General features: G+C 47.0%; 1 protein-coding gene across 16 annotated transcripts in view; it reads left to right on the top strand.

Moving 5' to 3' along the window:
* Nucleotides 1–12698, top strand: part of LOC110505661 (transmembrane protein KIAA1109 homolog) — a 91920-nt gene that overhangs the window by 29953 nt on the left and 49269 nt on the right. For all 16 annotated transcript variants that reach the window (XM_021585037.2, XM_036962777.1, XM_036962779.1 and 13 more), the window contains exons 16-29: nucleotides 1406–1599; nucleotides 1740–1846; nucleotides 2556–2767; nucleotides 2907–3125; nucleotides 3280–3417; nucleotides 4455–4631; nucleotides 4703–4831; nucleotides 4989–5108; nucleotides 9900–10219; nucleotides 10407–10657; nucleotides 10862–11096; nucleotides 11243–11725; nucleotides 11892–12165; nucleotides 12348–12485. In XM_021585037.2, coding sequence (XP_021440712.1) covers nucleotides 1406–1599; nucleotides 1740–1846; nucleotides 2556–2767; nucleotides 2907–3125; nucleotides 3280–3417; nucleotides 4455–4631; nucleotides 4703–4831; nucleotides 4989–5108; nucleotides 9900–10219; nucleotides 10407–10657; nucleotides 10862–11096; nucleotides 11243–11725; nucleotides 11892–12165; nucleotides 12348–12485 — 2997 coding nt within the window. The remainder of the gene's footprint in view (nucleotides 1–1405; nucleotides 1600–1739; nucleotides 1847–2555; nucleotides 2768–2906; nucleotides 3126–3279; nucleotides 3418–4454; nucleotides 4632–4702; nucleotides 4832–4988; nucleotides 5109–9899; nucleotides 10220–10406; nucleotides 10658–10861; nucleotides 11097–11242; nucleotides 11726–11891; nucleotides 12166–12347; nucleotides 12486–12698) is intronic.

Genomic DNA, 12698 nt, shown 5'->3' with positions numbered 1-12698 from the left:
ACTCTTTTCTCTCTATACATCAATGATATCACTCTTGCGGCTGGTTATTCTCTGATCCACCTCTACGCAGACGACAGCATTCTGTATACCTCTGGCCCTTCTTTGGACACTGTGTTAACAAAACTCAAGATGAGCTTCAATGCCATACAACACTCCTTCTGTGGCCTCCAACTGCTCTTAAACGCTAGTAAAACTAAATGCATGCTCTTCAACCGATCGCTGCCCGCACCCGCCCGACTAGCATCACTACTCTGGACGGTTCTGGACAACTACAAATACCTAGGTGTCTGGCTAGACTGTAAACTCTCCTTCCAGACTCCTATTAAGCATCTCCAATCCAAAATTAAATCTAGAATCCAAAATTAAATCTAGAATCCTGTTTCGCAACAAAGCCTACCATTCTCATGCTGCCAAACATACCCTCGTAAAACTGACCATCCTCGACTTCGGCGACATCATTTACAAAATAGCCTCCAACACTACTCAACAAATTGGATACAGTCTATCACAGTGCCATCCGTTTTGTCACCAAAGCCCCATATACCACCCACCACTGTGACCTGTATGTTCTCGTTGGCTGGCCCTCGCTACATATTCGTTGCCAGACCCACTGGCTCCAGGTCATCTATAAGTCTTTGCTAGGTAAAGCTCCGCCTTATCTCAGCTCACTGGTCACCATAACACCCACCCGTAACACATGCTCCAGCAGGTATATCTCACTGGTCATCCCCAAAGCCAACTCCTCCTTTGGCTGCCTTCCCTTCCAGTTCTCTGCTGCCAATGACTGGAACGAATTTCAAAAATCACTGAAGTTGGGAGACTTATCTCCCTCGCTAACTTTAAGCTTCGGCAATCTGAGCAGCTTACCGATCGCTGCAGCTGTACACAGTCCATCTGTAAAAAAAATTAGATTTTGCACACTAGTAAATCTACTTGCACATCATCATCTGCACATATATCACTCGTATTAATTTGATAAATTGTAATTACTTCGCTACTATGGCCTATTTATTGCCATACCTCCTCACGCCATTTGCACACACTGTATATAGATTTTTCTGTTTTGTTATTGACTGTCCTTTTGTTTATTCCATGTGTAACTCTGTGTTGTTTTTTTGTCGCACTGCTTTGCTTTATCTTGGCCAGGTCGCAGTTGTAAATGAGAACTTGTTCTCAACTGGTCTACCTGGTTAAATAAAGGTGATTTAAAAATTAAAAATAAATGTTTTTAAATAAAATCTCAAAATGGGCCAACAGTACTATTGCCGCTTTTTCGCGGCAAGGGAGTCCGTGAGCACACTCATTCGGTTTGCCTAGCCACCAGCCTAACTGAAGCATGCTGACGCATTTACTGTACTTAACCCATGTGGGCACTCATAAGTCTGCGTCTCTGTGTAAACCCCAGGCTGAAGACACAGACCTACGGCTGTCCCTGCCAGACTGCCACCCCAGCAGGTACCCGCTGCTCACCCTGGCCAAGGACTACCAGAACAGCAAGTTGTCCCCTGACATGTGCATGCCTGTGGAGAGCCAGAGTCAGAGCCATAGCGGCCCACCCAAACTCAACAAGTCTCGCTGGAGGAACATCACCCATGCAGAGTGAGTTAGACCCACTAGCTCTTTTATTTTACAGTATTCCACTAGTATTTACCCATCATTTACTAACAAATTGTGTGGTTGTGCCTTGTGATGCTTGTTTAATTGAGAAATAAGTAAATTATTTGTTTCTTGTTCTCCAGGGCTGGCTGGGTGGACTGTTGGACTGTCCCAAACTTCCTGCTCATCATTGATTACACCTGGCACCCTATCTATCCTCAGAAATCAGACGAACAGCTCAAGCAGTCCTGTAAACAGATGCCTCCTTTGTTTTAAGTTCATGTCTGTGTTAATATGTGTATACTGTTCATATGTCTGTTTAGATCTGTTGTCACCAATATTTCTGAACCAAGATCATTTTCTGAGTCTACCGCTGAGCCGAGATCTACTGCTCAGAATGTTTTAAAAACATCACTTAAAACACGTATGCCTATGCAACATGAACCTATTAAAACCAGTTCTGTAGCAATGAGGTTTGTAGGCAATAGGCCCAGTTCATTATCACTGCATATTGGCTATGCTTGAATTACCCTGCCAATGTTAATCTTCTTAGGCCATTTTAAAATTATATTTCAAAATTTGAAGTATATGATCACACTGGAAATATAGCATAATTTGTTGCATGACTTGAGCATGAATTTAAACAATTTGCTTTATTTTACTGGACTGATGGTGCCTGCATCTGATCAGTCTCAGTGGAGGGAGAGCATCAGAGGGTCTGCCTCTCACGGTCTGATCGTCCCTCAGCTCTCCCCCTTCGCTAAGACTGACCAAAAGGGGACACCTTCGTCCAGCTGATGGCAAGGCTTTATCGTCATTTTTTTTTCAATAAATGTTTTGTGATCGACTAGGAATGCCTTGGAGATAGACCAGTCAATCGCAATCCACTGTTTGGTGACTGCTAGTTTATATGGTCTTACTCTATGCTTATGTATGCAAGTGTTTCTCCTTCCCTGCAGTGTCGGAGATGGAGGATGCCATGCTGTCGTCCTTGCGCCCCCCTGAGCACTCGTCTGTACCCCAACCGCCTCGCCGCTCTGCCCCTAACAGTAGAGTTATCACAGACCCCTCGGAGCTGACCCCTGACAGGCTCCACGTGGAGATGGAGATGTCCCCCGACTCCCAGATCATCCTCTACGGGCCCCTGCTCAAGGCCCTCGTCTCCATCAAGGTACAGTCAGGGACACAACACACAGACTCCAGTGACTCATCCTAAAACTTTCCCAGGAATGGTAAATGGGAAATTTGAGTAAATCTGAGGGATGAGTCATAAGATTGATCCATCCACCCTTCCCTCCTCCTTTCTGCAGGAGAACTACTTTGGTGAGGACGACATGTACACAGACTTTGAGGAGGCGGTGTCCAGCCCTGTGCTGTCCTACCTGTCCACCTCCTCCATCCTGGGCTGGTCTCCACTGGGCCTGGACGATGACGAGAGGGTTGCTGCCACCCTTCACCCCCTGGCCCTGCGTCCCTGGGACATCACCGTCCTCATCAACCTCTACAAGGTGCACGGACGCCTGCCCATGGTAAATCCTCCCCCACCCACCCATCCAACAACCACCCATTTTTATCAACAAATAACACTTTATGGGTCTACTAGCACCACTTTGCTCCAGTTCTAGGACTGGAGATGCCCCTAAACACATCCATTCTTCTAACTCTTTCCACTTGTCTGGACAGCACTGCGGCAGCGACAGTCCTGAGGGCCCCTCTGGGTTCTTAGAGAGGCTCTGTTTTGAGATGAAGAAGGGCTATAAGGAGACCATGCTCCAGCTTGTGCTCTCCCCGGCTCATATCTTCATCAGTGACAACTACCAGGTGAGTCAACCACAATCGATGGGACCATCTTTAGGGATAGATTCATACAGTAACCCTCCACCTTCTCTCCAAAGGGTGCACTTGTTCATGTTCACAAGGATTTAAAAGCATTGGATTGGTGTAGATATGACGCAATCATGGTTTATGATTGAATGCTTAAGCAGTAGCCCTGGGTTTGTTATTACAGGAGCCTCAGAGCTAAGAGCTTAGAGCTTTACCTGAAATGCCCTGGTAATCTCTTCCCTCATGCAATGACCTTCAGAACTGACTTCTGCTGAGGATAATAGACAGCTGAGTTTTGTTGTTGCTCAGTTTTTTGAGAGTACAGTGAATGTCGATCAACTGGCTAAAAATGTGAATGGCACAGAAGCACAATACTACCATTTGACAGTCAAACTGCAGAAAATAGCCATTCTAAGAGGTATTTTTGTGATGTGTGCATGTGATGGGTGTATGATAGATGTACAGGTAACTGCCAAAATAAAGGAAACCCCAACATAGTGTCTTAATAGGGCGTTGGGCACCAGAACAGCTTCAATGCACCTTGGCATAGATTCTACAGGTGTCTGGAACTCTATTGGAGGGATGTGTCACCATTCTTCCATGAGAAATGCCATCGTTGTTTTGTAGATAGTGGTGGAAAACGCTGTCTCAGGCGCCACTCCAGAATCTCCCATAAGTGTTCAATTGGGTTGAGATCTGGTGACTGAGACACACGCACATACACTCACACATACACACCCCATTTAAACCCCCTAGATCTCTTCTAGCCATGGTAAGCAAAATAATTGGCAACTGAGCATGAAGGGATGTTAATTGCTTTATTAACTTAGGAACCACAGTGTGAAAGCACCTGCTTTCAATATACTTTGTATCCCTCATTTACTCAAGTGTTTCCTTTATTTTGTTACCTGTACATGTGCATGCTTAATGTAGAACCACAAAATGTTAGTTTCTGTGATATGCATATTTGAAGCTAATTCCATCTGTCTTTACACTGCAAAAAATGATTAATATTATTTCCTGTGTCCACACAGCGGCCCACGTCTGATGGTGTTCTGAGGGATGGCCACCTGAGTCTGTCTGGCCTGCAGATGCGTGCCCACGCCATGTTCTCAGCCCAGGGGCTGCCTCTAGGCACAGACACCCTGGAGTACGCCTGGCTCATAGACATGCAGGCTGGTGCCCTCACGGGGAGAGTCACCGTGCCACAGGTTTGTGTGTGTGTGTGTGTGTGTACGCATTTTCCATTTTGTGTATATCTAATGAATGTGTTGTTCCTCAGCTGGCCAGTGTGATGGAGTGGGGTGAGACGTACATGTTCCACGTCTTCTCCCGGGAGTTCCAGCTGGAGCAGCCCAAGCCCTCTGTCATCTGCCAGCACGGGGTGGACCGCCGTGTGTGTGACTCCAAGGTAATACGTTCCCACTTTTTCTGCGCATGGAAATCACACACTTGAAAATCTGTAGTTTGTCAAATCTACTGGTTTTGTATATTTGTGTAAAAATGTGAGTCTGACCTCCGAAGGCAATAATTAACCATTGTAACTATTCTGTTCTCTACTTTCGTAGATGTCCTGCCTGCCTGGACACTGTCGGACGTCTGAGGAGCTCAAGTACACCATGACCCGTCTGGCTGTGGATGGGGCTGACCTCTTCATAGTGGAGCACAGCTGTGCAGCCAACATCAAGGTAACACAAGTCTTCCACTCTAGAACAAAAGTGTGTAATGTTTGTATTTATTATAGATCCCCATTAGCTGCTGCCAAAACAGCAGCTACTCTTCCTGGGGTCCAGCAAAATTAAGGCAGTTTATACAATTTTAAAACAATACATTCACAAATCCATACATTCACAATACATTCACAGATTTCACAACACACTGTGTGCCCTCAGGCCCTTACTCCACCACTACCACATATCTACAGTACTACGTGTGTGTGTGTGCGCGTGTGTCTGTGCCAATGTTTGTGTTGCTTCACAGTCCCTGCTGTCCCATAAGGTGTTTTTTAATCTTAAAAAAAAAAATGTAAATCAAATTTTACTGCTTGCATCAGTTACTTGATGTGAAATAGAGTTCCATGTAGTCATGGCTCTATGTAGTACTGTGTGCCTCCCATAGTCTGTTCTGGACTTGGGGACTGTGAAGAGACCACTTGTGGGGTGTCCGAGTAGTTGAGACGTAGTTTGCCAGTAGTTGAGACGGACAGCTCGGTGCATTCATCATGTCAATACCTCTCATAAATAAAAGTAGTGATGAAGTCAATCTCTCCTCCACTTTCAGCCAGGAGAGATTGACATGCATATTATTAATATTAGCTCTCTGTGTACATCCAAGGACCAGCCGTGCACCTCACCACACGACTTAACAGTAGTCTAGGTGCGACAAAACTAGGGCCTGTCGGACCTGCCTTGTTGATAGTAGTGTTAAGAAGGCAGAGCATTGCTTTATTAAAGACAGACTTCTCCCCATCTTAGCTACTACTGCATCAATATATTTTGACCATGACAGTTTACAACCTAGTGTTACTCCAAGAGCAGTTTAGTCATCTCAGCTTGTTCAATTTCCACATTTATTTATTACAAGATTTAGTTCAGGTTTAGTGAGTGTTTTGTTCCAAATACAATGCTTTCAGTTTTTTAAATATTTAGGGCTAACTTATTCCTTGCCACCCACTCTGAGACTAACTGCAGCTCTTTGTTGAGTGTTTGGATAAAATTTGGATGAAATGGCAGCAGTTTTACAGGCTCCCAGCCAATTGTGCTATTATGTTGCGTTATTTGTAACTTATTTTGTACATAATGTTTCTGCAACTGCAACAAAATATCTTCTGGCTATCAGGAGAGCGATCACTCACCTCGGATTAGACTGAGATTTTTTCTACAACAAGCAGGACGCACATGATATTTGCCAAACGCCCCACAGGGCCAACATCCCCGTTATTTGCAAGAGGAAGCGACACAGGTACAGAGGACGAAGAGCCAGATGCCTGGTCAGGACCCGGAGAAGGCGAGTGGGAAAGCTGCCATTACCGTCAATACTACTCGCCAACGTGCAATCATTGGACAATAAATTAGACGAGGTATGATCACGAATATCCTACCAAAGGAACATAAAAAACTGTAATATCCTATGTTTCACGGAATCGTGGCTGAATGACGACATGGATATTCAGCTAGCGGGATATACGCTACACCGGCAAGATAGAATAGCACACTCCGTCCGGTAAGACAAGAGGGGGCGGTCTGTGCATATTTGTAAACAACAGCTGGTGCACGAAATCTAAGGAAGTCTCTAGATTTTGCTCACATGAAGTAGAGTATATTGTGATAAATTGCAGGCCACACTACTTGCCTAGAGTTTTCAGCTATAATTTTTGTGGCTGTTTATTTACCACCACAGACAGATGCTGGCGCTAAGACCGCACTGAGTCAGCTGTATAAGGAAATAAGCAAACAGTAAACCACTCACCCAGAGGCGGAGCTCCTAGTGGAGGGAAACTTAAATCGGTTCTACCAAATATCTATCAACATGTTAAATGTGCAACGAGGGAAGAAAATTCTAGATCACCTGTACTCCACACACAGAGACGCTTACAAAGCTCTCCCTCGCCATCCATTTGGTAAATCCGACCCATACTCTATCCTCCTGATTCCTGCTTACAAGCAAAAATGAAAACAGGAAGCGCCAGTGACGAACCATCAAACAGGCAAAGCATCGATACAGGACTAAGATTGAATCATACTACACCGGCTCCGACGCTCGTCTTATTTGGCAGGACTTGCAAACTATTACAGACTACAAAGGGAAGCACAGCCGCGAGCTGCCCAGTGATATGAGCCTACCAGACGAGCTAAATCACTTCTATGCTCGCTTCGAGACCAGCAACACTGAGGCATGTATGAGAGCATCAGCTGTTCCGGACAACTGTGTGATCACGCTCTCCATAGCTGACGTGAGTAAGACCTTTAAACCGGTCAACATACACAAGGCTGCGGGGCCAGACGGATTACCAGGACGTGTGCTCTGGGCATGTGCTGACCAACTGGCAGGTGTCTTCACTGACATTTTTAACATGTCCCTGATTGAGTCTATAATACCAACATGTTTCAAGCAGACCACCATGGTCCCTGTGCCCAAGAACCCAAAGGCAACCTGCCTAAATGACTACATACCCGTAGCAGTCACGTCCATAGCCATGAAGTGCTTTGAAAGGTTGGTAATTGCTCACATCAACACCATTATCCCAGAAATCCTAGACTCACTCCAATTTGCATACCGACCAAACAGATCCACAGCTGATGCAATCTCTATTGCACTCAACACTGTCCTTTCCCACCTGGACAAAAGGAATACCTATGTGAGAATGCTATTAGTTGACTACAGCTCAGCGTTCAACAACATAGTACCCTCAAAGCCCATCACTAAGCTAAGGATCCTGTTACTAAACACCTCCCTCTGTAACTGAATCCTGGACTTCCTGACGGGCCACCCCCAGGTGGTGAGAGTAGGTAGCAACACATCTGGCATGCTGATCCTCAACACTGGAGCTCCTCAGGGGTGCATGCTCAGTTCCCTTCTGTAGTCCCTGTTCACCCACGACTGCATGGCCAGGCATGACCCCAACACCATCATTAAGTTTGCAGACGACACAACAATGGTAGGCCTGATCAACGACGAGACAGCCTATAGGGCGGAGGTCAAAGACCTGACCGGGTGGTGCCAGAATAACAACCTATTCCTCAACATAACCAAGACTAAGGAGATGATTGTGGACTACAGGAAAAAGAGGACCGAGCACGCCCCCATTCTCATTGACATTGGCTGTAGTGGAGCAGGTTGAGAGCTTCAAGTCCCTTGGTGTCCACATCAGCAACAAACTATCATGGTCCAAACACACCAAGACAGTCGTGAAGAGGGCACGACAAAGCCTATTCCCCCTCAGGAAACTAAAACGATTTGGCATGGGTCCTGAGATCCTCAAAAGGTTCTTCAGCTGCAACATCGAGAGCATCTCGACTGGTTGCATCACTGCCTGGTACGGCAATTGCTCGGCCTCTGACCGCAAGGCACTACAGAGGGTAGTGCATACGGCCCAGTACATCACTGGGGTTAAGCTGCCTGCCACCCAGGACCTCTACACCAGGCGGTGTCAGAGGAAGGCCCTAACAATTGTCAAAGACCCCAGCCACCCCAGTCATAGACTGTTCTCTCTACTACCGCATGGCAAGTCTAGGACAAAAAGGCTTCTCAACAGTTTTTACCCCCAAGCCATAAGACTCATCAAATCAAATGGCTATGGCTACCCAGACTAATCAAATGGCTACCCAGACTATTAGCATTGTGTCCCCCCCAACCCCTCTTTTTACGCTGCTGCTACTCTCTGTTTATCATATATGCATCGTCACTTTAACTATACATTCATGTACATACTACCTCAATTGGGCCGACCAACCAGTGCTCCCGCACATTAGCTAAATGGGCTATCTGCACTGTGTCCCGCCACCCGCCAACCCCTCTTTTACGCTACTGTTACTCTCTGTTCATCATGTATGCATAGTCACTTTAACCATAGCTACATGTACATACTACCTCAATCAGCCTGACTAACCGGTGTCTGTATGTAGCTTCGCTACTTTTATAGCCTCGCTACTGTATATAGCTTGCCTTTTTACTGTTTTATTTCTGTTAATTACCTATTGTTCACCTACTACCTTTTTTGCTCTATTGGTTAGAGCCTGTAAGTAAGCATTTCACTGTAAGGTCTACCTACACCTGTTGCATTCAGCGCACGTAACCAATAAACGTTGATTTTTATTTGAGTGTTACAGTCATTTCAGTCGCTGTAGTAGCTGACGTGTATAGTGTTGAGTCATCCGCATACATAGAAACTCTGGCTTTACTGAAAGTCAGTGGCATGTCGTTAATAAAAATTGAAAAAAACAAGGGGCCTAAACAGCTACCCTGGGAAATTCTTGATTCTAACTGGATTATAATTGATAGGGTTCCATTAAAGAACACCCTCTGTGTTCTATTAGACAAGTAACTCTTTATCCACATTATAACAGGGGGTGTACAGCCATAACACGTACATTTTAACAGCAGCGGACTATGATCAATAATGTAAAATGCTGCACTGAAGTCTAACAAGGCAACACCCACAATCATTTTATCATCCATTTCTCTCAGCCGATCATCAGTCATTTGTGTAAGTGCTGTGCTTGTTGAGTGTCCTTCCCTATAAGCATGCTGAAATTCTGTTGTCAATTTGTTTACTGTAAAATAGCATTGTATCTGGTCAAACACAATTTTTTTCCAAGATGTTTACTAAGGGTTGGTTGCCTATTTGAGCCAGTAAGGGGGCTTTACTTTTTTGTTGTTGTAGCGGAATGACTTTAGCTTCCCTCCAGGCCTGAGGGCACATGTTCTCAGGCTTGAGGACAGGAGTTGAGAAATACTGCTCCAATTCTGCCTTTACCTAGACGGGTGCCATCCGACTGGCCAACTGCAACCTGCACAACCAGGCGGTGGGAGAAGGGATCAGTGCTGTGGTGCAGGATGTCCATATCCACCAGTACATCGAACAGCAGCAGCCCCAGTCAGACGGGGTCCGGCCAGGACCCTCTCCAGGTCAGGGCTTAGGGCTGGGCCAGCCTGCTGTACTGCGGAGATCCTTCTGGTTGGAGGCTGGCTCGGTCAACTTCGCCCTGATCACGGCTGACGTGGCACTGGCTGCGGACCACCCGGCCAAGTACGAGGTGCAGAGGCAATTCCTGGAGCTCCATGATGCTCACACCAAGAGGTAGGAATGGAGGAAGGAAGGAATTAATACACTTTATTGATCCCAAAGAAATTTGGGAGAAATGGATCCCTAGAGAAAATTGGTCTTGCCGTCACCAGTAGCAATCACAGACATAGACTAGACAGACACACATGCATACATCAGATCAGAGACATGAGTGCTCTCTCTCGCTTTCCTTTCCTCCCAGGCTATGGTTCCTGTGGCCAGATGAGACTGGTCGCAACAAGCGCAGCAGGAACAAGTGTGGTTGCCTGGGGGGCTGTCGTTTCTACGGGGGCACCAACACGGGTCTGGACTTCTTCCATCTGGAGGAGATGACCCCCTCCTGCAGCTTGGCCTTCTCCTCCTCCAGTGTTGAGTCAGACATGTGCTACGGCCAATCACTGCTGCAGCCTGGAGAGTGGATTGTCACCAAGGAGACGGCCAAGCTGTCTAACGGTACGAGTGTTTCAATGTATTTATCAAAATAAATAAAACATTTTCACTGGGATTGGAGACTGACACGGAGGTCATATCTTGGTTCACTGTGATAGTTGTGTTAAATTATAGGGTTGCTGCTCTGTTCCATTTTAGCTTTGATCTGTGTATCTGGAACACACCCAACCTACAGTACAGTGACATACTGTGTATTCCCTCTTGTAGGTAAGGGTGTGGGGGTGAAGGGAGACACCTGTACCCCCAGTCCGGCCCCTGAGCTCGGAATACGGGGCCAACACCTGAGCCTGCAGGTGCCTCTGCGCTCCCACAGTTCGGCCTCCTCTTCCGAGGAAAATAGTTGCTCCAGCGCAGCACTGCCCTTACTGGCCGGAGAGAGGGACAGCCCGTCTCCTAGCACTGAGGAACGCATGCTCCCCATGAACGGCAAGAGCACTGCAGAGTGAGTAGCAGATGAATGCAGCACGGGTGCAACATGAATACAATGTTTACACACATTCACAATTCACCAACAGCCCATATACTAGTGAAGTAGCTGACAAAAGTGCATTATCTTGGTATTCTCAACCCCTCCTTCTCTCCTTACAGTACTCTTACAGAACTCCCTGAGGGCACCCCAGTGTCACCCAACAGTGCCCAGGAGCACTCCTCTCTCCGCTCACCCCTCAAGCGCCAGTCCTCCGTGCAATCTGGCCGGCTGGGAAGCACTAAGAGCCTGTCGGCGGCAGTCTTCACCGACAAGCCCCCGCCGCCCCTTTCTGGCGTCCAGTTCAGCAGTGAGGTCTCCCGTAGCGACGAGAACGTCCTGGACTCTCCTCGCCAGCGCCGGAGCTACAGCTCCTTCCCGTTCACGCCGTCCGCAGACTCCAGCACCTTCCACCAGTATCGCTCAGCAGACTCCAGCATGTCGGTGGCAGACAGCGAGGCTTACTTTTCAGCAACAGAGGACTTTGAGCCCATCAGCAGTGCAGACGAAGGTCCAGGCACCTACCCTGGTAGGAAGAAGAAGAGGAGGCAGCAGCAGATGCAGAATCAGCCCCAGCAGCAGCCCTACCACATGGACAACTACAGGTTGGACCTGTACCTGCTAAATGACTGCCCCTCCAGTCCGACCCTTTCCCCTCTTACCTAACCTTTTTCTTTCTTAGAGAATGTGTTGTCATTTTACTTAGTAAAATAAAGGGAAACGATGCATGATTACAGTAGTTAAACCAATCTGTTGTGAATCTGATTCCAGCCGAAGTTCTATCTACCACAGTGTGGAGGGACCTCTCACCTATGTGTTGAATGGGGATCTCATCACAGAGCCCAGGCCCCTGCCCATGCCCCCCATGCTGCCCCCGCTGCCAGCCCACCCCATCCCCGGCCACCAGTCGCAGGCCTCCTTTGTATCAGCCATGGGGTTGGAGGAGGAGTGCTCGGTGGATGTGGAGAAGACTCCCGAGCCAGGCCTGGTGACTCGACAGCCCCATGTCATGGCCTGCTACCAGAGCTACCTGGCCCACTACCAGGTAAGGCTGGTACACAATAGTGTATTATCCCTGAACTAATTATTATTATATGATTTGATCAGAAAATTAAGACATGTATCGTACGGCAATGTGACACCCCTGTATGATTTGTCAGGTAGAATAGGGAATTATGTCTGCTCTATTCAACCTTCTGACCATTTATCCTTCTGAATACACCCCAGGTGTCCAACTGGTCTCAGAAGCAGCCCACCAATAAGAGGACCTCCAAGTCCTCACTGCATCGCCCCCTGGACCTGGACACACCCACCAGTGAGGAGAGCTCCGCCTCCTTCGACCAGCTCTCTGTTCCCAGCTTTAAGGTAAGAAACACACACTATATAGATCAGCGGTATTCAACTACTATTTGAGAAGGTTCGGTCAGGCAAATTTCCTAGGTTGCAAGGGTCCGGATGGATATTGTCATTTTTCGGCATAGCAACAAACCCCCACCTTCCAAAACATTTTACAACAAACTGTTCACACCCGTCTTGTTGGTAGACAAAACATTTTACAGTTTTGAAGCACATTTCCTG

The sequence above is a fragment of the Oncorhynchus mykiss genome, chromosome 25, assembly GCF_013265735.2.
Source record: "Oncorhynchus mykiss isolate Arlee chromosome 25, USDA_OmykA_1.1, whole genome shotgun sequence".
NCBI lineage: Eukaryota > Metazoa > Chordata > Actinopteri > Salmoniformes > Salmonidae > Oncorhynchus > Oncorhynchus mykiss.
The sequence above is the reverse complement of the archived record's forward strand: the minus strand, read 5'-3'. Positions and strand labels throughout refer to the sequence as shown.